Source organism: Cyprinodon variegatus, unplaced genomic scaffold (genome assembly GCF_000732505.1).
Source record: "Cyprinodon variegatus isolate N-32 unplaced genomic scaffold, C_variegatus-1.0 Scaffold35, whole genome shotgun sequence".
Taxonomy (NCBI): Eukaryota; Metazoa; Chordata; class Actinopteri; order Cyprinodontiformes; family Cyprinodontidae; genus Cyprinodon; species Cyprinodon variegatus.
The window spans coordinates 323690-326136 of NW_015150488.1; the positions used below are offsets into that span (position 1 = coordinate 323690).

Genomic DNA, 2447 nt, shown 5'->3' on the forward strand with positions numbered 1-2447 from the left:
AAAGAAAGAAAGAAAGAAAGAAAGAAAGAAAGAAAGAAAGAAAGAAAGAAAGAAAGAAAGAAAATGTGTCACCTCTCAGAGAAAGCTGAGTGGTTAATTTCTCCTGGGTAGCGGCCTCCAGGTAGGTGCAACTGCAGGGCAGAGGGGTGAAGGGGAGAGAAGGCGCCTCCTGCAGGCACAGAGTAGAACTGCGATCGCAGTGCAGAGAGACAAAGGGACTCCTCCATCCTGCTGAGATAAACAAAACAACATTATTGTACCATATAGCGTCTCAGACACTAGTTTTTACCTGCATTGATGGCGGGAATACATTCTCATTTAGCTAAACACAGTTTAAGATTTAGATCTTCCTCTAGGGAATAGAACAGTTCATGAAACAGAACTGTGTTCACTGAAGATCGCTGGATTCCTCAAGTCCTTTACTTTCTTTATAATGAGAGTCTTTATACTTTTAAAACTTTTACTATGTTTCCAAGCAACCCATTTTAGACAGAAAACTGAGCCTGGGTGCTGGTTCCCCAACATAAAACCAGATCTGTTTGTAACGCAGTGCTGCAGGAAGCTTTAAAAATCTCTTTGTTTCAGTAGTTTTTAATAATCAGAGATTAAAATTTGAAACATCCTCTGATTATTTTCACTCATTAAAAAACTAAATCTGAATCATGTTAGTTTTTGTTAATGTAAATAAATCAGTTCATGAGAGTTGAACATCTGGAAGCTAAGGTTTGGGTTTTTTAGAAGAAAACAAATCTCTAGACTCCGTGCCCGTTCTTTAGTAAACAATTTTGCTGCCCCCCCTTCACATTTTAAAAGTCATCCTAAAAGTTTCCGTTTGCTTCAACCTTAACCAAAGCAACACCTGTCTTGGTAAACTGTAAATGGGACAGAGTGTCACTCTGTTGTCACTTTATGCTTGATGTATCTTCATCTTCAACTGTCAAAGTTTATAGTTACCTTTGTAAAGATAAAGGGTGGTGCATGTAGGCAGGGTGATAGTAAGCAGCAGCAGCGGCTGCATGGGCAGCCGCAGCAGGGTCAAGACTCAGGGGCAGAGAGGTGAGTCTGAGATCATCGGAGGTAGCGAAGGGCCGGAGGGCTCTCAGGTATTCCTCTGGAACACCACCCGAGGGAACCACGGCATGCATCTGCCCTGGCAAACTGCAGAGCAAGCTTTTATTGTGTGCACTAGGAAAATTAACATACCTTGAGCTATGTGTATGGGATACGCTTACCTTATGCTTTGCAAGCGAGGGTCCTGCATGATACTGCTGTGAGTGCGACCGAAGGACTGAGCTAGTGAATGTGGTGGGGGTACGGGCGGTGTCCTCTTATCCTGCTGCAACTGGGCGCTCTCGGCTCCCACCCGCTCCCGACTTAGTCCCTGAACACTTGACTCAACCTGACAAGGACACAGAGGAAGTGTGAGAGATGGGATTATTGTGTATATTCATGAGAAGTGTGTGTGTGTGTGTGTTTGTGAGGGATCTAAAGTGAGCAGAAAAGAGGGACAAGAAATGAGTTAGAGCTGCCGAGTTAAAAACCTCCCAGCTGCACCCAGAGGGCTCAGCGGAGCCAAGAAGTGGGTCTGATATGTCACAACGGGTCAAAATCAAAGTGGAAAGATAATCCTAATATCTGCTCAACCTCTCCATCTTTCATTCCTCTGCCTCCCAAAGTTCCTCACTCTTATGATGTAGACACCAGTTTTAGGATTCTTTATTATTTTAATCACTTTCTTTGAATATATCCATGTACTTTTATTCCTTTCTTGGTCAGTTTCCAGATTATGCATAACTGCTGCTATTACGGTATCTTTTACTATAACCAGTCTGTCGTTGTTATGTGCATTCATTCCAACATTTAGTTTAATTTGTTTTCCTGCCATTATCCACTTAGCTTTGTGGGATCAGTGTGCTCGAGATTCACTTCCATTGCTTATCTTATGCATTATTTTATTAAAGTTATCTAATTCCCTTCACTACCTTTTTCTGTTTAAGTTTTAAAACACACACAACAATGGTTAAAATGTTTCTTACTATCATGCTTATGAAGAAAGACCCTGAGACAATCAGTAAAGGGGGACTATATTTTGCACAAGTATTCTTCCTCCTTTTAATTTTTCACATTTCTCATTTTGTCTTTGCATTCCTAGATGTTTATGGTTTGGTGGATATTTCTACCAGGGATCTGGAGCTTGCCTTTTATATGATAGCTAAAGCTCATTCAGATTGGGGGGAAAACGTAAGTGATGAGCAATTTAAAAGTCTCAGCTGGATTTAGATCAGAACTTTGACTAGGACCTCAAATCTACAAATAGGCCATTGTAGCTCACATTGTTTGTTTACATTGTTGTCAAAGGTAACACCTCCCCTCCAGTCTTAGGCCCCGTCCACACGAAGTCAAAACGAACACGAAACGCTGATATTTTCCAAAACGTTTGCCGTAAA

The 2447-nt window shown here is 41.4% G+C and overlaps 1 protein-coding gene across 4 annotated transcripts in view; it reads right to left on the bottom strand.

Annotated features, from left to right (window-relative positions):
- Positions 1 to 2447, bottom strand: part of LOC107104104 (genetic suppressor element 1-like) — a 43284-nt gene that overhangs the window by 10045 nt on the left and 30792 nt on the right. For 3 of the 4 annotated variants that reach the window (XM_015404023.1, XM_015404036.1, XM_015404043.1), the window contains exons 4-6: positions 1233 to 1399; positions 955 to 1158; positions 73 to 231 (exon numbers count right to left, since the gene is read on the bottom strand). In XM_015404023.1, the coding sequence (XP_015259509.1) occupies positions 73 to 231; positions 955 to 1158; positions 1233 to 1399 (530 nt within the window). The remainder of the gene's footprint in view (positions 1 to 72; positions 232 to 954; positions 1159 to 1232; positions 1400 to 2447) is intronic. The other variant, XM_015404029.1, reaches the window with a different exon arrangement.